At 38.9% G+C, this 22,364-nt stretch overlaps 2 protein-coding genes across 5 annotated transcripts; one reads left to right on the top strand and one right to left on the bottom strand.

Annotated features, from left to right (window-relative positions):
• Positions 1 to 123: 123 nt before the first annotated feature.
• On the bottom strand, positions 124 to 7,294 carry zgc:162144 (RD3 domain-containing protein). 3 transcript variants are annotated; one of them, XM_047802306.1, is made up of 4 exons: positions 6,644 to 7,294; positions 2,294 to 2,361; positions 1,838 to 2,142; positions 124 to 1,215 (listed from the first exon to the last, which is right to left on the bottom strand). In XM_047802306.1, the coding sequence occupies exons 3-4, from the start codon at positions 2,140 to 2,142 to the stop codon at positions 852 to 854; spliced, it is 669 nt and encodes a 222-aa protein (XP_047658262.1). In that variant the 5' UTR covers positions 2,294 to 2,361; positions 6,644 to 7,294; the 3' UTR covers positions 124 to 851. The 3 variants fall into 3 exon arrangements, with proteins under 3 accessions (XP_047658262.1, XP_026991403.1, XP_047658263.1); XM_027135602.2 differs by lacking the exon at positions 6,644 to 7,294 and adding an exon at positions 4,828 to 4,956; XM_047802307.1 differs by lacking the exon at positions 6,644 to 7,294 and having other exon boundaries at positions 2,294 to 4,102.
• Positions 5,097 to 22,364, top strand: si:dkeyp-115e12.6 (centromere protein F). 2 transcript variants are annotated; one of them, XM_027135601.2, is made up of 17 exons: positions 5,097 to 5,235; positions 6,190 to 6,433; positions 7,343 to 7,539; positions 8,151 to 8,254; positions 8,509 to 8,549; positions 8,698 to 8,986; positions 9,879 to 10,060; positions 10,636 to 10,761; positions 11,309 to 11,437; positions 13,534 to 13,656; positions 14,466 to 14,601; positions 15,483 to 18,007; positions 18,848 to 19,056; positions 19,268 to 19,397; positions 19,519 to 20,368; positions 20,537 to 20,690; positions 21,345 to 22,364. In XM_027135601.2, the coding sequence occupies exons 2-16, from the start codon at positions 6,272 to 6,274 to the stop codon at positions 20,665 to 20,667; spliced, it is 5,334 nt and encodes a 1,777-aa protein (XP_026991402.2). In that variant the 5' UTR covers positions 5,097 to 5,235; positions 6,190 to 6,271; the 3' UTR covers positions 20,668 to 20,690; positions 21,345 to 22,364. The 2 variants fall into 2 exon arrangements, with proteins under 2 accessions (XP_026991402.2, XP_026991401.2); XM_027135600.2 differs by having other exon boundaries at positions 19,265 to 19,397.

Genomic DNA, 22,364 nt, shown 5'->3' with positions numbered 1-22,364 from the left:
TAATTAACATATGTAATATATTAGAATGAGCACATTCATCTAAACCTGTGATTAGCCCTGCAGCAGGAACTGCTTTCAGACTTATTAAACACTTTCTGATTAATCAGATTTGAGAAACTGTGCTGTAGTATAAGCAGGTTTATTAATCTGAAACTTTGGAAATTATTTACAACAAATCTTCAAAACTCAAAAAAATTCAACAAGACACTAGACTGATGCTACGTTCATACAAACAGTGAAAAGCGACTGGAGATCATTCATTTTCAGTGAAAGCTGGCGACTTAGAGCAACATGAGTGACAGTGACTGTTAGCGATTAGATGTAGGTGTGCCCAGTTATGCAGAAAAAGGCGAGAAAATTTTAAGTTCATGAAAATATGGAGCAACTTGGTGCAGCAATTACCAATAGGGGTGTAGACAGTAGAGCTCACTGCTGCACCTTCATCTCATGTGATAGGATGCATATATACAATTGGTGAATTTTATATACAAACGCTCTCCATCTAGAATGTTTCGTTTTAGTGGCAAGAAAACTGATTTGTTTTCTTGGAAGTGGAACGCAAGATGTACCGTCTATTGATGAATGTTACTACAGCAACAAGTAGTAGATACCCCTACTTGAAGCTGCATTTTAAAAATGTCTGGTAACATGTAGTGATAAAACTGCTGTATGTGTGAACGTAGCAAAAGGTCTCAACTTTTTATCTTTGGTATACATACATGTGTGAATAACAATGTAAGACAAGCTCTTGTACACATTTTGTCATTCTACTTGTTTTTCATATCTCCATCTTTCCCTCTTCCTCTTCATATTTCCCTGTTCTAAATCTCCTTGCTCCTCACTTTGCAGCCTCAAGCAGACCCCTCTGTGGGGATAATTTCTGGCATGCTGTGGCTTCTCCCTCTTCTCTGTCGTGGCGCTGCTGATGTTGCCTGCTCTGCACCTTCTTCTTCTTCCTCCTCTGACCATGTGTTTTCCTCCTGCAGGTTGCTACGTGAGCCGCCAAAACTGCCCATGCCACGGCTAAGTACACGGAACTTGGATCGGAAGGTGACAAATGAAAGGCTCTTACTGCGCCGCTTCTCCCAACGAGCTGCACGCCCCTGTAGCTCTTCATCAGCATGCTCCTCATCCAGACAGGCTCTCAGCACTGAGCGGAAGAGCTGAGGGACCTCATGCACTTCTGGCTCAAGCTCAGACACTAAATTACGAAACCTGAGAATCATAACAATCATAAATCAGACAATAAACAATGTATAACCTTTATTATTAACCTTGCATAATATGATAAAAATAACATTACTAGTTGTAATGCAGAAGTATATATCCCACACGGTATTGAACTGTAATAAATATGATTTAACTAGGCTCCCAGTATATATTTGTTAACGTAAAAGCTTGCTATATATATATAATGGAAATAACAAGTATGTAATAAGGGCCAAAAGAAAACACAAACGCAACTCAATATAATGCAATATTCAGTAGAGCTTTGCTTTAAACTACTTTGAGCTACTAAACAGTTGTTTTTCACAATTTTACAAAAGAGTGGAAAAATAAATCAATGAAATATGATCTGATGAATTGCAAACAATGCATGAGTCTACCTTTTTGATGATTATAGACTATAATATAGACATTTTTATAGATTATAATATAGACATTTCAGACACTTTATTCTTTATCTCAACAGACTATTAAACTTTCTTAAGCCCTCCACCCAGCCTGGAACTGAAGTACTGATATATTTTCAAGTACAGCTGTTAGTTAACTTTACTTACCCTACTACAGTACAACCTACCAAATGATGACTGGTTCATGGTCTACCTCTACCTACCTGACAATGAGAGGGCCACACTGTGGAGGTGGGATCCGTGAGCAGAGCTCCTGCAAGTCTAGGACGTCTCTAGGCGTGAGCTTGTAGGGTATGTGGGGTTGAGGCCCAGCCAACCAGCTGTAGTCTGGTAAGGATGAGGAGCTGCGACGGCGACGCACCTCACTGGCCCTCTCCAAACAGATACGCTCAGTACGCTTCACCATGGCACCCAGTTCGAGCATCAGGGTGTTAGTGACCAGCTCCTCTGGAGTGCGCTGGCCAGGCACCTTTGGCTCCAGCGAGAACATAGCAGACCAGGGGAACATCTGAAAGAAAAGAAGAGATATTGCTATTCAAAGCTATCTTTGATTTCTTTGTATTATCTCCCTAAGTATTATGTCCCTATATACTGTAGGTCCCTCCATTTTAGTCTTACATTCTAGCATGATTAATGAGTTACTGCACATTAGCCCTTACCTTTCCAATAGTTGTTTTTCTTCTCCTAGATTGTAGATTGACTCCAGTTTTTCAGCAATCCGGGTTTTCTAATCAGGGGCACATGCACATTATCAAGTAACACAGAAATGTTTTGCAGACTATGTAAACATGTATCCAAGTTTTCATGCATACCCATAAGTTCTCAGCAACACGGCCTCTCTGGTATATAGCATAATCACTTTGCATAAGAGAGTAATCCCGCAGAAATAGTGATTGACATGTCTTACCAACCTGATAAGCCTATCTGGCAAGGTGTACTTGTGTTTGTGTGAGTGCAGATACAACACACATATAACACTGTATAGTTGCAGTTGAAATGGGTAAAATGATGTTATATTGTGCACATCAGTGCTGCGGTAATTCAAATCAGATCAGTTTCCAAATGAATATTAAATAAATTCAAATAAATATTTAAAGCAAAAGGCCCGATGTGAAATTTTTTACCTTAAACAGTATAGTTGTAACAGTTATTTAAATATTGTTGGATTTATCATCTTCAAGAAAGATTTGTTACTCCAAGCCAACAGTTATTATTTTTACGGATGTGTAGACTGTGCATGATATTCAGATATGTCTGGCAGACTATGAATGTATGATGAACACTACAAGAGTTTCCACTCAGCTCAGCACTAACAAGGCTTTATTCTTAGTTTGTATTAACTGGGATTATATAGCAGTTACGTGCCACACGTGTCAGGAAGCACATGCTTCCAGTGCTAATGTTTATTACAGCCTGAAAATTGGTATACATCTACATTCAACACAATTAATCTGTACAAGCTATGTAGGTAATCATTGTAACAATATATATGACTATAATAATTCATAATTAAAATAACAGACTTTTAAAATTAAGGATGCATCATTTATTATCATTTCTGTTCAGGTCTAAGCAGTTTGGTCAAAATGCATTTATGTGTCTGTTTTCTCTTTACATTTAGAGATTATAGGAGGTAATGAACTGTTTGTGTGGCAGATGCTCATATCAAAAGTGATTTACAAAAAGTGCAAACCGATGACGGTCCAACATACAAAGTACATGGAGACTCAATAACAGGCTAGTTGGTATCTTATACATGATATTGTCTGAAAGGTTTTTTAGACTTTTGGAGAGGGAATAAAGACACTAGACTTCTCTGATTGGATTTGGATGCAGTGCAATGATCTCCACAGGGGAACCACACAAGAAGACTTTTCTATCTTTTCTATCAGTTGGTAGACAGTGGACACCTCCCAGTAAGGAACATTTTATCAGACACACCCATTTGTGTTTGTTGGTTCAAATTTACAGAATAGAAGATATAAAATGTATTTTTAACTGTCTTTTAAGCATGCCTCAATGTTTCTGTTGAGTCAAATATTTATGGCTGAAGGGCATTTCAACCCAAACCCATTTTTAAAAAAAATAAAAATAAAAATAATAATAATCCCCAGCATCCCTAGAGCCTGATGTACTCAATCCTGCACTGCACACATCAGTGATAGTGAATTGTTAAGAATGATCTCTCATCCGACATTGTCCTTGTGTGAACTAGAGGGGGAGCCAACCAATGAGGAGTAAAGAAACATCAGGTTGAGTAATTAGCTAACAGTCTGCTTAAAGCATGAAACCTCACAATGTCTCATGATTTGATCTGTTTTTTAGATGGTTACTGTACATGCCATAGCATAGCGAGTTTATGATGACCCATTAGTTCCTCAGGAGCTCTCGGTTGAACAATTATAAACTGTTGTAGAAAGGACAGTATTTACATTTACACTATTTACTGTAGAATGTAATCAATATGAGGATGGGTTCCCTTCTGAGCCTGGTTCCTCTCAAAGGTTCCTTCCTCATATAATCTCAGGGAGTTTTTCCTTGCCGCCGTCGCTTCTGGCTTGCTCGTTAGGGATAGGGATAGATATATACTATCTTCAATTTTAAGTTAATTTTTTAAAATTAATTTTACATTTTAATTGTATAAATTCATTTATTTATATTTATCCTTTTTTTTCCTTTTAAGTGTTATTTATTTATTTATTTATTTATTTATTTAATCCCTCTTCTGTTTCCATACTTCCGTAAAGATGCTTTGATACAATAGGAATTGTTAAATTGTTTTTTTTTTTTTTTTTTTTTTTTTTTTTTTAGAAATATGTCAGATTCAATAATCAGATTCTGGCTGTTTAAATGTATGTAATGCTCCGGCACCTTTACATAACAGCAGGCAAAATATAAAGAAAAATAAACAAAATAAATGTTGTTAATGTTAACAACAGAACTAACTGAATGAATCATTGATTATTTCCTCACTGATGTAAAAAAATAATAATAATCATAATCATAATCAAAAAGCATCAGGTGTGTGATGCTTCTAATAAAAATCATAATTCATCTCTCACTGTAAATCTATATACATGTTTGAGTCTCTGTCACTCATGGCATTCACACATGAGCCTCGTTATCTCTTTATTTGAACGATATTATTATATTTGCCTAGAAAAAATACAGAATTGTAATGCTACAACTTTACCTCTGGTTGAGCTGCATTCAAGAAAATATATGCAAGGAAATATATCTTTGGTTCATATTTGACCTATTCGTTATATTACTCAATATAACAGGAATTATGACCGTTTGACCAAGTGCAGTGTTTTTTCAGATATTATTATAGTTGTGTTCTGCCCTCTTGGGGTTAAAATCTGAAGTATAAGCTTCTTTCCCCGCCCCTTTTACGTCACTCACTCCACCTCATGTCAAATGAGGGTTCACGAAGCGCGGCACGAGACACGATGAGCGCGTGCTGTTCGTTTGTTATATTATGTTATCTCGGTTTACAACAGTGTTATTTCTGTAATAATTCCATAGCTCCATCAGTCACTAACTACTAATTTAAACGTCTGAAATAAGCTATGGAGATTTACAAATCTCAGTAGAGGCGGTAAGTGATGCCACTATAACTTGTGCTAGCTTGCTAACCTATCAGCTGTTTAAATATAACCGTAATTTTTCTATTTGAGTGACTTGTTTGTTTTGGTCATTTGCTAACCGGTTAGCATCAGGTCTAGCTTTTAGTTTTTTGCATTCACTGCTTTTTTCTCGCGACTGTCATAATATCTTCTGTATAGAAGCAGATGTGTGTGTGTGTGTGTGTGTGTGTGTGTGTGTGTGTGTGTGTGTGTGTGTGTGTGTGTGTGTGTGTGTGTGCGTGTGCGCGCTCTATTATTAGCTGCTTCGTTAGCAATAGCGCTAACGTCATTACCCGTGTTAGGTTCAGTTAAGCTTGGAATCAAAATTAGCTGAAGTCGTGCAGCAAGTTTATCAAATAAATAGTGATCAACGGTTGGGATGTTCCCAAGCCAGCTTTATGGTGATTTCTTGTGCCATTTGGTGTCATGGTTATAAACCATGTCTTTGTTTTGCTAATCAGGACGATCAAAGGTTGCCAGATGGATCTGAAGTGAAGCTCCTGATTTTCTACATTCCTGTTGTTTAACACCTTTCCTTAAATGAATATAACCTTCATTCGACACCTTGGAGCGATTTAGTATAAATGAAAGCAGTTGGTGCGTTATTTTCTAGTACCCTTTGTGTTGTTTATTGCCTGTTATGCAATTCCCTTGAGCGTGTTTCCATGAGAACTTACTTAAAAATATAAACACACTCAGACATCCAGCTAAACCAGCATAAATCTACATGATGTGTTAAGTCACCTGTCACCTGTTACTGTAGTTGGTAGCAAGTAGGGACATAATTATTTTCCTGAGGCAGAGTACAGGTTTGCTGCCGAGTGCAGTTATTAATCCTACAATATAGGTTTGTCTGGCATATTTTACATTCTTGCTCACTTGTGCTTTATTTCTGAGTATTTATTTATTTATTTGCCATTTTGCAGAACAGAGCATGATCATCCTTTTCTCCAGTGTATCTCGGTAAATGGTACTACTCCTACTGTGTTCATTGATGTGCATGTTACAATGAGCTGGGCTGCGGAGGACTGGACCTTAGGGCTTTCTGGCCTGGTCCTGAAGAAAGTTCAGGAGCTTCAAGTGTACAATGAGAAACTGATTCGAGAGAAACAGCAGAGACAGCTTCAGCTGGACAACTCAGAAGCTGCACTACACAAACAGAAGAAAAAGGTCTGTTTGCATCATTCAATGATATTGGTTTACAGTATCTTTGCAATCTTGCTCTTGACAAGCTGTTGTAGGAAAATAATCATTGCCATGGTAACCACTCTGAAATTCAATTTTTCAAGAACACGTTCATAAAGTGTCTAATTACTCTTATATTATAGCAATTTGCCAACAATTAAAATTTCACATTTATTAATGAACAAAATTTCATACCTGAGGGGGGCATGGTGGATAAGTGGTTAACAGGTTTGCCTCGCACCTCTGGGGTTGGGGGTTCCAGTATGTTCCCTGTCTGTGCAGAGCTTGAACTTCTCCCCATGATCTGGGGGTTTCCTTTGGTTAGTCCTGAGACATGCATTGCATGCGATTTTAAAATTGTCTATAGTGTTCTATAATAGAGCAGTACGTACTATTGTCAGAGCTATTGTCTACACTATTATAAACACTTCAATGCACAGAGGCTAGATTGAATGCTAATATGGGAGGAGAGCGTTCAGAGGCTACAGGCAAATAAGACACCTCCTTGTCCTGATTGGTTAAATATTGGCGTTTAGCATGGTTTTTGTCTCCTCTTTACATGGCTTGGGTTTTAGGCAGCTGCCAGAATATTGCAAAATGTATTCTGACCCCACCTTTGTGTGTCAGTTTGTTTTAGTAACACACAAGTATGCGTTTCAATAGCTATAATTATAGATATAGCAAGATATGTTGTGCTTTTAAGTCACAGGTATTAACGCCCTCCTCTTATAATTGTTTAAATAGAGTGAAGACACAGAAGAAGCACTTTTTACTATTTTACTTTGCCCAACATACAAATGACTTTGAGTGTGAAATGGGACTTATGCTATGGAATGTTAAGGCATCCTGTACAAATGAGTATATTTTGAGTCTGTTGTTTTCACCCTGTCTCAGTATGAGGAGGCACGAGCAGAACTGGGAGCAGTTCAGAGGGAGCTGGTAGGAGTACGAGAGCAGGTCCAGGGAGAAGCACGAGCAAGAGATCGCCTGACTCAGGAGCTGCAGGCCAAAGTGGCTCAGGGGTGCACTCTAGAGGGCCAGCTGGACTCGACAAGAAAACAGGTGCAGAACCTCAGTCAGGAGGTTAAACGGTGAGTCAAACGGATAAACACTGTTTGTGGTGACCGCATTGAAGACGCATGCACACTGTAACTAGCACAAAGTATGTTTCAGGTTGTCAGCTGTGTCAACAGGCTGAGGGCTTGGCTGAAAACCCAAACAGCTTATTTGTTATTTCAATTCCATGACATGGTGTCTGGTGCAGGAAACCAATGAACTAACCCATGTTTTTACCAGTTTGAACCATAGAGTTAAACTATAAAGAAGCTACAGAGCTGTACATCCAGTTACACTTACTGTAAAATAAGAAATAGAAGGTTTTAAACTTCCTTGTTTAGTTCCTCACAATTATTAAGACTCTCTGTACTGTTCACACCTGGACAACACCATTTTAGGGCAATAAAATAACAGCAGTCTCGAGCTCCCAGGTTCTGAATCCAAGCTGTGATGAAAAATCACAAAATGTTTTAACATATGCATCAGTTTTGGTACTATTTTGGCTTCTGTGTTTATTTGTAGGAAGGCGAAAGACCAGAAGTGAATATATAATAAAAGCAATTTGCCCATTTGCTAATTTAGATGGAGGTTCTTAATTATTTAAAGCTTCTTTCTTTTGCTTTCTTTGTTTCTCTCCATCCATCAGGCTTGAGGCAGAGTTGGAAAAGCTGCAAAAGGAGAGAGTCTCTGGGGACTCCGTGTTGTTTTCCACACCCTGCTGGAACATGAACTCACCCTGGGACCAGAGCGGTATCCTGCTCTATGTTCCTCATTCTCTCTTGTTTTTTCTCTTTTGTTGTTGCTCTCTGTGTTTCCTCTTAGCCCTTTATTTGTGATTGTCCATTCTCTTTGCAACCTTTCTTATAATCTAGAGAACCTCTACCACAAGAGAAAAAAAGGCATTGTTCAGAAATTTCACAATTACTTAGTCCAAAAGGTTTTAAAACACTGCCTAGTTTGGCATGTCACAATTTTTAATTAATTTATTTTTTTTGCACCTTCAGGTAAGAGCAGTCTCAGAGGAGAGGACGTTAGCAAAGTCCGAGTGAGTTTCTCCAAACACTTTACACATAATTAGTACCTGATGGGTTTTGTTGGCTACTTGGGTGCTGTTTTTGGATGCTTAATTTGATTTTCTTACTGAACATAGTTTATAGAATTAAAGGGTGTTTTCTTTTTTTCTGTCTCTCTAGCAACAACTCATTTTTGGAGATAGCACCACGATTTCAGGGAACGCTGTTTCATCTCCGTTTCCTCAGCAACTACACACAACATCGCCACCCATCAGGCGCAAAGTTAGCCAATCTGAGGCTCGTCCCAAATCTTCTGTGTTTCCGTGGGAACGGGATGACACAAGGTCCGCTCCCAGGGGTAAAGCAGCATCCACCCACATATCCTCCACCTTCACATGCAGTGAGGTCATCACTGACACTGGTGCCCGGGATGATGGGATTGAGGAAGCGCTGAGGAAAGAGATAGATGGTAAGGGACTTTTTATGAAACTGAAGTATACGGTATGGAAAAGTATGTATCAGACCCAGTTACACTATATACAAGTATCAGTATGTTGATGTATTTGGAAAGTGTTGATGAAATCTTGAGGTGTATACATTGAGGAGATATGAATATCTATTGATAATAGCAGTGATTTAATTTTAGTAACATTTATTAATTTTCCATGAATAGAATACTGATTGAATAATAATGCTTTAGGCTCAAGAGTTCACTGTGTCTCTCGGTTATTATAAAAGATATTCTTTGTCGATTATTATTTGTTGTTGTTTGACTGATAATCAGTGAACCATGTCAGGGTGTGTTTTACTTTTGACCATTATTACTAAAGTTAGCGGTTTCTTCCATGCAAGGCAGACAGGAACTACATGCTTGTTGTATCACAGAGCTATTTTTAAAATGTCACAAGATGCTTCTTGTACTATAATTGTCTTGTTCATCTCACGATTGAGATGGACATTCTGGATTACTGTTACCGTGGGTTATCGTGTCTTTGTAAATTATATATTACTCTTTCATCGTTAGAGGATTGGCCGGAAGAAAACTAGACAGGAAAGTCCTTTCTCATACAATTCACTGAGCTGTGGTTGGCTGTTGTCTTCATGGAATTTGTGTGTGTGTGTGTGCTGAATGGTTGAGAGAGATTAATGAATGTATGAGTCTAAAGGTACATAGTATTGTCTGTTTAGTGGTGAGTGTATGAAAAGTGTCCATTGTTAAATAGGTGTGTGTAGTCATTGCTGAGCTAATCTGTTTTTTTCGCTCTTCCACTGAAACTTGCTGTGTCCCAGGGAATGCCAGGACTAATTCATTGAGCACAATTATTTACGTATACCTGTCTCTCTCTTGCTCTCTCTCTCAGGGCTGCGTGTACGTGTCTCTGGGATGACACAGGAGCTGCAGCTGGAAAAAGAGCGCTGCAGGGAGTCCGAGTCCCGTCTTGTTCAAGCTCAGAAAGATCTCAACTTGAACGAGCAGAATCTGACACGCTCCAGAGATGAGTTAGCCCGTGCACACACGCGCATCGCACAGGAGGGGGACAGGGTGAGTAAGTGCACACAAAAGCTCATAGGACTCGTGCTTAGCTGCCAAGCATATATGATCTCATGTCCCTAAAGCTATGTTAATATACAGCGTACAGTTTTTTAAAAGTTTTTTCACAACTATTGCTACTTTATTGCATAGAGCTGCAACATGAATCATGTCAGATGTTACCACAATATCCTCACACATTACTAAAGCCTGCAGTTTTCTTTCTAAGCTATGACTGATCAGACTGATCTGATCAGTCATGACCCAGATGATGTATTTCCAAGTTGAAATTATTGTGAGGCACATCTACGGTAGTCTGTAAGTGTAAAACACATTGACAAATAAAAAAATAAGACAAAAGGACTCCCAAAGGACTGCATTTTCTGATTTGCTAATGTGATTTTGGTTTGTTAATGTGTTTTGCACACAATCCACCATGCACCACATAATCTTTACAAGTATAATTGAATATGCTTTCTGCCTAATGCGGCATAATTATCCCTGCTGGTGTGGACTTATATGGATTATAAAGCATTCTTGCTTTTGTATGCAATGTAGAGAATAAAAGTGTGTACGTTTATACATAGACTCAGTCAGCCGAACAGCGGGTGAAGCAGCTACAGGAGGAGCTGAAGTGTCAGAGGCAGAATGCAGAGACCAGCCGCTGCAATGCCGAGCAGCGCAGGAAAGAAATGGAGAGAGAGCATCAGAGAGTGAGTACTCCTGTGTTCTGGGTTTCCATTATCTAACATTAATGAGAAGACGAGCTTGTTTGATGTTGCATTTCTGCTTTATGAAGGCCTTTCTCATAAAAGTGCTAATTAAATCGCCTATAGCTTCCTTGTGTGTAATTTGGTCCTGTTGAATCTTCGGTCGAAATGTGTTCTTACCATGGAGACTCTCTGTAATTTTGGAGCTGAATGTAAAGCATGTTAGCATGTGTCCTTTCACAAGATTCAGGTGATTACCTGCTTTCAAACACACCACCTTAATTTCCAGCTGCCAGTTCAAGTTTAAGTTAGATCTTTTTTAAGTTAAATCTTTTTTAAGTTAAATCTGTATTTAACAAAGGAAAAACTCAGCAGACTTTACGGAACCACACACTCTGCTATTTAAGCATACGCACAACCAAACCAGTGATATGGTATGGACATAACATTAATTGCATAATCCTAACATTAAATCTTTGTCAAAATGAGCCTTGCAGTTGAATAGGTTTGGAGGTTTGGATGGCTAATATTTAGTCTTACGTTTATATAGGAGCTGTTGGAGCTGCAAAGAGAGAGGCAGTCTATGGAGAAGCAGCATCAACAGGAGACTAACAAACTCAACCAAGATATCCAGCAAGCCAGGACACAACACAACACACTACAGTCGCAATACGATAAAGTATGTTCCATATATTCATACTGCACAGCATACATGCCCTAATCACTACAGTATTCTTTGGTCAAATCTACAGAGCACAAGCTACAGAGCATTTGTGATTAAACTGAAACAAGCCTCTTATAGAAAACAATTTGTAAGATGAATGTATTTGTAACAGTGTGCTACTTTTTCCATGTCACTTATCCCTGGAACCAGATACTCTCTCTTTTCTCCCCATCCCTCTCTTTTACTTTACTGGGAGTTATAGTATGTGTTCCACAGGTCAATGCACTAATGTCACCTCTTTGGTTTCATATGCTATCTTACTTTCTCACACTTTTTTCCCCCATTCTTTCATTCTCTCCTTTTTCTTCTCTTCCTCTTGGCTTTTTGACAGAAGGCCCTTGAGTCAAGGTCAGTGTTGTACTGTCTGTGTGGTTTCTCTATTTCTCTCCATAGTAATGCATTCATAAATTCTGGATGCATTGAGGTCCATAAGCTTGATGAAGGGGTCATTAAGTGAAGCACAAGAGATATGCATTAGATATGGCACCATATTGATGCCAGTAACAGAATATCGTCTTTCAGCTCAAGGACCCGTGTATTTAGTTTAGTTTAGTTTTCATCTTTGTTTGCTTAGCAAGAGAACATCAGTCCCGGAATTCTGACAGATAGCTAGTTAGACAAAGAGTCCTTTCTGGAAGTAATCTAAAGCAAACACTATGAATCTAATCTAATCTCTCTAAAATATATGCACATACTATGAATTGGCCATTGTGTAGAATGCTACATGTGTTTATATTATGTAAAACACTTTTTACGTAATGAATACATTAATCAAAATAAAATACTGCCTCCTAGACTAGTAACTTCCCTTGTTATCCAACATATTATACAGCTTTATATATCTCTGCTCAAAGTTCATTCTGCTTTCACATCCACACACAAGGCTTCATTTTATAGCTTGCAGGCAGTAGGCACACAGGCTTGTATCTTTGAATGCTATTCAGCTGTGTATGTGTACACAAGTGTCTATTATTGACATATCATATGAAAGTTTTTATTCTCAATATTGATTCATTTTGTATATCAGCACAGCCCAGACAATAGTAATTTCCATTACAGCCAGCACATTCACTAGTGCTTACAAATGATCATTTTATTATACCATCTCAATCATTTGTAAGGTGAATGTGCCACGAAATTAAAAATAATTATTTTAATTATAAATTAAACATTTCTTATCATAATAATTATATAAAACTCATTTCAAAAACATAATTTAAAAAAAGCTTTCTTTAATGTTTATGAAAGGAGTGTATAATGTTAGGGATTTCTTTTTACTCAGTGGTTAAAAAAAAGAGGGCACCTGACAATTTGGGGGGAAAAAAGAGGAAGTGTGGTAAGGGAACAACTGTTTATAGCTGCTCTAAGGGGTAATGAGAGCTAACTTGTCCACAGATGTTCTACATTATATCATGCAAATTATGAGTATAAATAAATACTTTACTCTAAGTAAATTTAAGTCTTTTATAAGAATGTTGTAGTACAAGAAAAATATAAACTGTGCTTCAGTTATATGGGGATATTTTGCCTTTGACTCACGCCACCATTATTTGTTGCATATCAACTAAAAATGTACTGTGTGTGATCTGCACTAATAATCTGGATATTGTTCCTGCTAATGCATGGCGTGACATTACTCATGCTGTATGGCTTATAGTGGATCTATTTGTAGGCCACTGAACCCATGAACCATGGTTATCATGTTATAGCCTTCAGTATGGATGCACCATATTTGTTGTGGTTAACATATGGATTGTGTTTGTTACAGTAATCATAATTGCCCTCATGAATAATTTACACACCCACACCCATCCCCCTAAAACCTGTCTTTGCCTCAATCCTGCCTTTTCTTTATCAGCAGTGTCCTCACCCTTATTTATTTACATTTGATGTATTAAATGATGTTTACCAAAGCAACCTGCAGATTTGGGTAACCAACACATATTGGTATATAGGATTGCTTCACTTCCTTTTTTCTCTAAATGTCAGCTCTTTGTCTCTCTGTCTCTGTCTCTCTCTCTCTCACCGTCTCTCTCTCACCGTCTCTCTAGCTGGCTCTTCAGAAGCAAGCTCTAGAGAGGGACTTGGAGGAAGTGCAGGGCAAGCTAAAGAGCACACAGAGTGATCTAACAGAGAGCCAAAAGCGAGAGACTCGTACACAGGCAAAACTCACGGTATGGTACATATTGTACATATAGCAAATACACAGGTGCTAGCATTTTTTCTTATGACCTTCTTAAAATTGTTTGGGTAAGAGCTAAATGGCAGCAGTGCAGCTCTTACAGCAGTGTTTTTTTTTGTTTTTTTTTTTGCTATAATTATTCACATGGACTATATAAAAATAGCAATATTGTGAAGCACATGGTTTAAATGAATGATTGTAATTTAAACCCTGATATGCTTTTCATGACTTCTTTAACCCCGAGCTACAATTAAATCCGGTGCTAAAGTTACAGTGCTATTAATGATCTGGCAGCATTTACTAGTTACTAGATAATTAGCAGCTCTATCCGTCAAGATCACCTAAAAACTCAACATACACTGTAGGAGCTCTGTCTTGTATAATTTGGATTTTCTGTGCAGGGTGAGGTGATAAATGCAAAGTGTCTTGGAATGTAAATGCAAAAGCAAGGCTGCAGTTTCTCTTTTGTTTTACACAGTATAGTAATGTTATTATTCCATAATACTACTCTGCTTTATTGCTGTGTGTGTGCACCTTTGCTTGCACATTTTCTCACATTGTAAATTTTAAAAATGAGCTTTTGCATTTTTTTTTCCCTTTTTAGTCATATGACTATTTTAATTTTATTTTGTTGGCAAGGCCAGTCTTGACCTCTTTGCTATGATTAGACAGTTCATAGGATGAATACACTAATTAAATATTAATTGCATCCACAGAACACGACAATAAACATTAAGTCTGTCAGCACTGATGAGACTGTTTGCTGTTCTGTTCTAATGCACCTCCCATTCTGGCCTGTAGGAGTCACTAAAGGAAAATGAAGGACTGAGCGTTTCAGTGGAACAGTTGAAGAAGAAAGGCCAAAGCCTGGAGGCAGAGGTGAAGAGACTTACTGAGGAGTTAGCTGAAGCACTGAAACTCATTAAAGAGCTACAAGGTAAAGAAGAGACAAAAGTGGGATTTTCCTGCCACATAAACACAGAAACACATCTGTGGTAGTGATTAATGTGTGGTAACTCAGTGGGTAAGGTGTTGGTCAAATTCACCAAGCCTCCACTGCTCCCCTTAACCATCAATTGCTCAGTTGTATAAATGAGATAAATGTGAGTCATTCTGTATAAGGGTGTCTGCCAAAATGAATGTAAATGTAAATCTTTAAATATGTGACACACACCGTAAAACCGTAACAATAAAAAAAACAACCAAAAAACGAATGTTTCGGTATTGCCAAAACAGCTCTGACCCAGCTAGGCATGAACCGATTACCTCTAACGGTGTTGTGTTAGCAGGTACTAGGACATTAGCAGCAGATCTGTTCAGCCCTGTAAGTTGTAAACTGAGGCCTCTAAGGATTGGATTTGTTTGTTCAGCACATTTCACAGCTGCTCAGTCACATTAAGATCGGCAAATTTTGGACCCCAAATCTTGACCCCTTTGAAAGTGTTTGCAGCGTAGCAGGGTGCATTATCCTTGCATTAATGTCCCCACTATTAATGAGCCTTTTGTGCCCATCACCCTGTTTCCGGTTCACCATTTGTCTTTTCTTGGATCCCTTTACTAACAATATTGGCAACAGCCCACAAGACTTACTGTTTTAGAGAAACATTTGTCCAGTCGTCTAGCAATCACAATTTTGGCCATTGCCCTGTTTTTCTGCTTCCACCATATCTTCAAGATTTGTTCCTCACTCAATGCCTAATATATCCCACCACTTGGCTATTGGAATTGTGACAAAATAATGTTATTCATGTTACCTGTCAGTGGTACATCTATAGAGGATTTTTACCACATATTTTTCTCTGTGTGTCACCCATTTAGCACAACTTGCAGCTCCTCCTCCACAAGTGGTCTCTCGTCCTGTTGCTGGGGACAGTTTCAGTTCTGTTCTGTCCACTTATTCCAGTTATTCTCCACCTCACCAACAGTCAACCCAGAGAAAGAGAACACTAAAAACTGAGAAACCAAAAATATCAGACAGGCCAGGGCTCATAACCTATCCTTCTGAGAGGGAACCTGGTGAGGGGATTGACTCGGAACGTATCAGCGAGTTTGGCTCTGAGGTCTCCCCCATAGTGAGCATCCAAGAAGGGAATTGGTGTAGAGCAGAAAGGTCTAGTGAGGCAGAGATAGAGAGTTCCATTACCGAACAAGACACAGGAATAGAAGATACAGACACAGACTCCTGCATGTCTGATTCAATCAGTGAGCGGATTTTTAAAGATGATATCCCCTGTGATCCAGGAAACCAAAAGTCAAGCTCTTCAAATCAGGGACAGAAACAGGACTCATCTTCTATTGTGGCTTTAAAGAAGGAGAATTCAGCTCTCCGGGATGAGCTCAGGGACATTAAGCGGGAGTTAGATCAACGTCTGGATGACCTTGAGTCTCAAAGGCGGGCAGAAGCTGAGGCAAGAACCAAACTGAAGCAACTAAGCAAAAAGCACTCAAGTCAGGCAGAGCAACATCGCACGAAAGCCCAGGAGCTTAAAGAGAAAGAAAGCAAACTGGAGGCACAGCTGGAACAAGAGAGGAAGGAGAGTGCAAGACTCAGGGAAGTGGTTACCACTTTGGAGAAGGAGGCTGAAGAAAAAAAAGTGGAAGGTGAGAGACGAGGGGAAGAAGCTAAAGAGGAGACCGTCAAACTGAAAGAGGCCTTGGCTCAAATGGAACAAAAGGAGGAACATCTTGAACAAGAGCTGGAAAAAATGCGCAAGGAGCTAGAGGTGCTTCATTCTGAGCTTTTGCATGAACGTGAGGAGAGGGAGAGGGAGCGAGAGGAGGAGGAGAAGAAACTACGAAATACTTATGAAGTGGAAGGACTAAAGATTGCAAAACTTCAAGCGGAGTTGGACCATCTACAAAGTTCTGTCACAGTGGAGGACAAAAATGTAAAGACTAATATGCCTTTAACCTATCTGCAGCTTGGAAACCAACCAAACACCACAGATGATGGTACAGTATTAGAAAATGAGCTACCATCATTTTTCAGTGATAAAATTTTATTTTGTGAGTCAGTGAACCTTCAGAACGCCATGTTCTCCAAGGAACCAGAATCAGCCCGGATTACAGAATGTGGAACTGGGACAATACCTGGGGAACACTCTTCAGTAGAACAGGACTGCACTTCACCAGGGAATCTGGAGGATCACGCAAAGACCACAGAAGGGATGAACTTGGACAACACTACAATTTTGATTTTGGAGGTGGAACGTATGCGAGTACAGAGAGACAGGGAAGCGGATAGAGCGAAAAAGTTGCAAAAGAAATTGGAGGCCCTTCATCACCAGGTGACTAGTCAGACCCAGCAGCTAACACTAGCATTTGAGAATCAGAGCAAACACATTGAAGGCCTTTTAAGGGAACTACAACAAAGAGACAGTGCCCTCCAGAGGCAAGGAGAGGAACTGCAGAGGTGTCAGAAGGAGCTTGCCTCTGTCAAGGCAGATAAACGGATGACTGAGATGGTCAACAGCATGACCTCAGGTGTTGAGATATCTGCTGAAGTTTTAGGAGAGCCATCTTGTGATTTGGCTATTAGCACTACTACTCTAAATGCCCATGAAGTGGATGAACACGAATCTTTTCAGACTGTGAATAACAAAGCACTACAATCTGGTGAGCAGTCCATTACACATGTTGAAGTTGGAGATAATCAGCATGGTAATGTCTCCGCTGCTTCAGATACTACAATTAGGAGTCCTGTGACCTTGACCACTACAGAACATGTGACGCCAACATCCCCAGATGTTCATAGAAGAGGTTCTGTCCACTATACTGAAAATATTCTTGCAGAGGAACTACCTGAAGTACTTACTGCTGCTCAACAAGACAATGGCCCTGCAATTGAGAATAATACAGAGAAAACACTAAGCTCTGTTGAATCCAGTTTCACAGAAACTAAAGAACTACCTGAATATTTACAAAAGCTTCTGGAACATACCACAGATAAAACAAGCACCCTAAAAATGGTAATAAACAGACTGCATGAAGCACAGAATGAGCTGTGTGAGCTGAAGGCCAAACATGACCAACTGACTTTGCAGCTGCAGGAAGTGTCAAAACAGGATGTCCTGTCCTTCCTGCAAGAACACGAACAACTGGAATTAAAACTAATTAAGCAACTTGACGGTGAACCATGTTTTTCAGAATCACATTTAAAACAAGATGAGTCTAATGATTTGAAAAACACAAAGGAAGAGAGTGTGTCAGTTACAGATCGGGAGGAGAAGGTTGTAGTTGGTGGAGGTTTTGTCGACGGTGAGCCAAAATATGGAAATGAACACGAGCAGAGTGAAAATGAGACATGCACCTCATCAACACATGTTCACACTCTTCATGAACAGGTATTTATTCTTAGGTTTGGTTTATCTTTTATACCAAATACCTTTTAGTACTTGTTTTTCTTAAAGGTAAATAACTAAATAAAAATTGTGATTTCCATAACCCATTTATTGTTGCAATTTTTTACTCAATTGTTGAAAAAATTCAATAGTACAGTACATTTCCTTATGAGAACCTAATTAAATAATATCTGCTCTGTGCTCCTCTTTACACATCTGATCACAGTGTAATCCTGTGTTTTGCCCACAGTTGAAGTGCACAGTTGTTTCATTGCTACCTCTACTGCCAATTCTAACATGTTTGTAACTTTATCTCACTTGGCTTAGTAGAACGTAACATTGCTGCTCAAAACTAAACAAAACCATTACCTATCATTGGCTAAGCAGCTCTGCGCACTGCCTGTTTGTTAGATTTTGTTTTTGGCTCCATGGGTTGTCTTTCTGTCATGCATATCTCTCCGCATATGACGTCAGTTTAAACGTTTATATACTGAAGATGTATAAGATTTTATGGTAAGTCATTTTCAGAAATATGTTTCTAGGAAGTAAGAACAATATTCTCTTAATACTGTGATACTAACTAATACAAATAAATATTTTTTTATTGCATTATCATACAGTGAAAATTATATACAGTGAAAATTTCAAATCGTTATCTGATGTTAACTTGGAAATAATGGTTTTAAATTGGCCTTGTTCACAACCAGAACATTTTCTAGGACACAATCTGAGCCAACAGTGGGCTTGATCTTTACACAACACTTTAGTCTCCTACAGTTTTAATATCACATCTGAGATATTTTGGTGTAAATGTTTTTTTAAATGTTCATTCCTCTTTCTCAGCTGCAGGCTTTGCAGAGTGAACTTCAGCTTCTTTCTGAGAAGAACAGAGACCAAGCTGAAGAGCTGCAGCTTTGGAGACTGTCTGCCTCGACCCCTGAGGAGACCCTGGATCAGAAAAGCAACAGCCGCCCTATCGTCCTAGTGCGAGAGGAACAGCTAGTCCTCTCATGCAGCAGTTCAGCACTACAACGCCACACCAAGCAAAGCAGGTACTCATGGTCCAAGTGTGTTTGGCATTTGTTATAGAGAAGTACAAAATAATGATGAGAGCCTGTGACATGTAGAGTACGGTTATTTACAACATATAATTACAAGTATAAGGGTACTTGAGGCAAGTGTGTTCTGTGTGTTTGGAGTTTGATATATTGTAGGTGCACAGTGTTTCTGACTGCACATTAAAATGAGCTCTTGTTCCAGTAGCATGGTGCAACATGGAGGACTTTTCCAGCCCATGGGTTATTCTGAACCAGCTAATGCAGTCCACCAAAGAGATCATCAGACCTCATCAGACAAGAGCACAGAGGACTTGCCACCAATTATCACGGCAACAGTAAAAAAAATTTTTTAGTCTTTCTTCATGTGTGTTTTAAATTGTTGCTATTGTATAGAAATGTAATAATTTCCATTTTCCTGTGCTTTTGCCTTATTTAGTTTATTTTCTCTCTCTACAGGAATTGATTGCTGATGACAACAGTTTAATAAATGATCACCCAAAATCAGAGATTAAAACCATGAGTGCATTTATAGACTTGTCTTCTGAAATGGAAAATTATCCCAAGATCGATGCAGCTTATCAGAACGATAGTAACGATCAGAACAAACAAATGGGACAGTGCAGGGATCAGCTACCTGGAAACCAGACATGTGAAATCACTTTCAGCCCAGAAAGCAGAGAAGATGGTTTAGCAGAAAATAGAATACAGACCAAAGTTATAGATCCCAAGCATGATACAGAATCAGCAGAGAGGAAAGATTATTATATGTCTAGTCTGGTGCAGGATGATGGAGTGATTTCCACACACAGTGGTAAAGCTCAAAGAAACACAACAAAGCAAGAACATGAACCCTCTCCAGCTCGAGGCAGTCAAACTACTAACTTTGTTCTAAGAGAGAATAATGCTGTGGACCAGCAAGAAATTTCAGAGGTAACTGGTAGTATAGACAAAGCAGGTGCTAAAGAAGTTAAGAGTGTGTGCACTCAGACAGAAGAGTGCAACAGAGAGGTTGTCACGGACTTTGGAGGCCCCCAGCAGAGACCAGTTGTCCTACATGCCACCACCCAGACCCATGGAGAACAGACTATGCAGCCTGAGAAAGACGAGGAACAGAGTGATGAATCACCTCCCTTCTCTCCTACCCTTGCATCAGAGACCGAAAAGCTCCTGCTTTCCGGCTCGTTCCCTATCCCAGCCAATCCAGCTCACCTGGCCGAGAGAATTAGGCGCAACCGTAGTCGCATGTCTGCAGCATATGATGAGACAGAATATGAACCCTACGGCCTTCCTGAGGTTGTCATGAAAGGTGTGGGCGGCTGTGCTCAGTTCTTTCAGTCATATGTGCCAATCAGTCTTAACAGATTCTTCAATGCAGCTTAACTTGACAGCTTGGATGATGAGTCTCTCTCTCTCTCTCTCTCTCTCTGTCTCTCTTTCCCTTTCTCTCTCTGTCTCTCTCATATGGACACTACAGGATTTGCTGATATTCCCAGTGGTCCTGCTTGTCCGTATGTCTTGCGCAGAGGGCTTCTGGGAACAGATGCCTTACCCATCTCAATCAGAGAGCCTCCAGTCTCAGAGGCCGATGAAGAAATTGACCCATAGCAATCTCATACAATGTGCTCAAGGTAATCTCATTGTACACAAACATTTCAAAGATGCTACTCTTTTTAGCAACAGGTGTAGACACAAACTACTATATGCCACTATTCACACATTTACATAGCTGCATAGTTTCATTGAAACAATAAAAGAAAAAGACCAGGTGACCTCTGAGCTTTTGTGGGTTTTTCCCATGTTCAGCTGAATATATGTATATACAGCTGTTTATATTAAGGTTATGTAAGTACATGTATAACGTTTTCATTTTTCAAGCTACAGTAATGATTTGTTAGCTAGAAAGCTTAAAATGTTTTCCATAATTCAGTTACATAAAGTATTTCATTCTGCAAATAAGTAAATAAGCAAGCAAGCAAATAAATAAATAAATAAATAGATAGGCGTTTATGTTCAAATATATCTGTCAAAGTTTTGCCTAGCAGTGAATGTCAAGCAGTTATTCTGTCCTTTTTAATGGAACAAAAAAGTGACTGCTATGGACAAGACGGAATGAGCCACTATTCTGCTGGGCTATTAGAATGAAAATAATCTGCTTATCCGTATGGCCCCCAAATGATTAGATTAATCATATGCATGTATTTGCCTGTACTAATTCAGTTCTTATTTTATTGAAATGATGTTGCATAGAATTCTTGACCTTGGCCGTTCTTGACTTTCTGCAGGTTTGCAAGGAACATTTGAAGCTGCCTGTTTCATCTTGACCATGAGTGGCCTCTACTCAATAAAGGGACCTCTTGAAGTCTTATTTCAGTCTTCTGGAGCACAAACATGTCCTCACAGATTGTGTTTACATCGCTTTCACTATCTGTAAAGCAATTCTTTTGAAAGGGATGTATTTACATTGTCTTGTAATGCATGCTAGATTTAGTTTGCAACACTTGAACTTTGAGAATGTCCTTTATATTTTTTTCTGTAGATTTTTGTGTTTTTGCACTGCCATAGATTATTGTTTGTTGTAAATGTGGTACGGTAAGGGCTTCAGGAACCCGTGTGTGAGGGGAAAGTGTATGACTCAGACCAACCGGCGCCTGTTTCCGCTCCATTTATGGTGATCTGTGAAGTGTGTGCATGCACTCACTATGCAGTGCATGGTTGATTTTAGTTCAGCTAGAGATTTGTACAATTCCTTTCCTATAGGAAAAGTTTAGAATTTTCTTTTTAATTAGATTAATATATTTAAATAATTTTTCTCAGTTTTTGTAATGTACATTTTTGTGTTTTATATGTCAAGTTAACAGAGCCTTTGTAATGCTGATGCTTGTATTGATATTTAGTTCTGTTTATTTGGGACATTCCGAAAGATGATTTTCTAATGTGTACACTCTGTTTGAAGGATTTGTTACTATTTTTTGGGTTTCTCTCTCTCGCTACTGATTTGAGTTTTTGGTCAGTCCTATTAAAGCTTGAAATGTGGCCTTAAAAGTGCAATTTGTATAATGTATCTTTTATGTATAATGTAATCTTTATTTGCATTGCAGCTGTGAAATTCATGCAGGGGAAATCTCTTGTCTTGTAGAAGTCATGTGTATTTGGGGGATAAACTCAATGCTAAAGAAACCAAACATTACTTTGCTTTTGGGGCCGTGGATCCAGGTCCTTTATGTAGACATTTCTTTTTCACACTGATGTGTAAGTAATGTCAGTTATTTTATGTATGAGGAATAAATACATACCATCTTTGA

This window comes from Tachysurus fulvidraco, chromosome 17 (genome assembly GCF_022655615.1).
Source record: "Tachysurus fulvidraco isolate hzauxx_2018 chromosome 17, HZAU_PFXX_2.0, whole genome shotgun sequence".
Lineage (NCBI taxonomy): Eukaryota > Metazoa > Chordata > Actinopteri > Siluriformes > Bagridae > Tachysurus > Tachysurus fulvidraco.
This window is presented reverse-complemented; position numbering and strand designations above follow the sequence as displayed.